General features: G+C 38.0%; 1 protein-coding gene across 1 annotated transcript; it reads left to right on the forward strand.

Moving 5' to 3' along the window:
- The first annotated feature begins 70 nt into the window (after positions 1–70).
- Tsp_15300 (acetyl-CoA carboxylase, biotin carboxyl carrier protein) lies at positions 71–391 on the forward strand. The gene is given in 2 exon segments (XM_003367932.1): positions 71–273; positions 286–391. 2 exon segments carry the CDS (start codon positions 71–73, stop codon positions 389–391), a joined length of 309 nt encoding a protein of 102 aa, XP_003367980.1.
- The last annotated feature ends 772 nt before the right edge of the window (positions 392–1,163 follow it).

Genomic DNA, 1,163 nt, shown 5'->3' on the forward strand with positions numbered 1-1,163 from the left:
TCGATCATTTCAAGGACATTGAGCATAGTGAGTTTGTAGCACTGCTATAGTTTGAGTATTAAATAAGTAAATGCTTGAGAATAGCAGTGCAAGATTAGGAGAATGTGAGATAGGGTGGTGTGCAGGAGTTCGACGGGTTACACTGCACGACGCGACCCTAACCGTATCAAATGATCAAAGTCCATATTTTCATAGCTCACCTCTTCCTCTCCCGGTTGCGGTACCAGAGGCCTGCCGCCTTGCTCGGATCCCAGCAATGGGATCTCAAGCAAGGTTTTTTTTCAGCCCGACCGCCCCCGCGCCGCCCCCCGCCCTCCTGCCCGTTAACGGAGACTTCCCTCGGCGGAGTCTCCTAGTCCCGTGCTGGCCAGAGACCGGTTTAAAGAGATGACCCTGTCCATTTGTGTGGTAATGGACGTTGTTTGAAATCTTGTGCAATGGGATTTCAACACCTATGTGAATTCGTAAGACGTATCTGTCCTAGAGGCAGTTATGCAAATTCGCAATTGACGTAGTGCCGAGACTCTGTTTCGGTGCCAATCTAGTGGTGATCGTTACTCCCCCAAGAGGAACGGTAAGCGTCGCTATGCGTTTGTGTTATTGTTACGCTGGCTCTGACACTTGGCCAATGATTGACATCAGATTTGCCGTCACACCTTTAATTAGTTCATTTGGCGTTGCACCTTTCATCAGTTTAGGCATAATACATTTGAAATTAATCTCCATCGAGAGCTTCCTCATATAATCATACTAAATAGCTTAAATTTGTTAACATTTTATACATTAATTTATTCATTTAGGAACTTAAATGATAAATAAAATATAATGTTCATTCATCCAATAATTGGGCAAATTCAGTTTTTGTTTACATTACACTGTTTTAAAGTAGAAAAGTTTATCAGTTTTTCATTTACATTTCATCTTATAAAAGGTTTTAATTATTCATCAATTTTATAGTGGTAATAATATTTTTAGTTTAAAGCAGTTTTTTACTTAAAAAGAATGCAATGTCAAAGTAGATTTCTACTTTAAAACAGTTTAATGTAACCAGTTAAAAGGGATGTAATATAGTAAACATTAAATAGACATAATTTTATTTATTAATTATTGGATGAATTAGCTATTGCTAGAATAAAAATTTTTTACCTATAAGATTGTTAATC

The sequence above is a fragment of the Trichinella spiralis genome, assembly GCF_000181795.1.
Source record: "Trichinella spiralis strain ISS 195 chromosome Unknown Scfld3426, whole genome shotgun sequence".
NCBI classification, from domain to species: domain Eukaryota; kingdom Metazoa; phylum Nematoda; class Enoplea; order Trichinellida; family Trichinellidae; genus Trichinella; species Trichinella spiralis.

What these genes read in the sequence shown, in the direction of transcription:
- Tsp_15300 (XM_003367932.1), top strand. Translation starts at nt 71, where the DNA reads ATGCTTGAGAATAGCAGTGCAAGATTAGGAGAATGTGAGATAGGGTGG.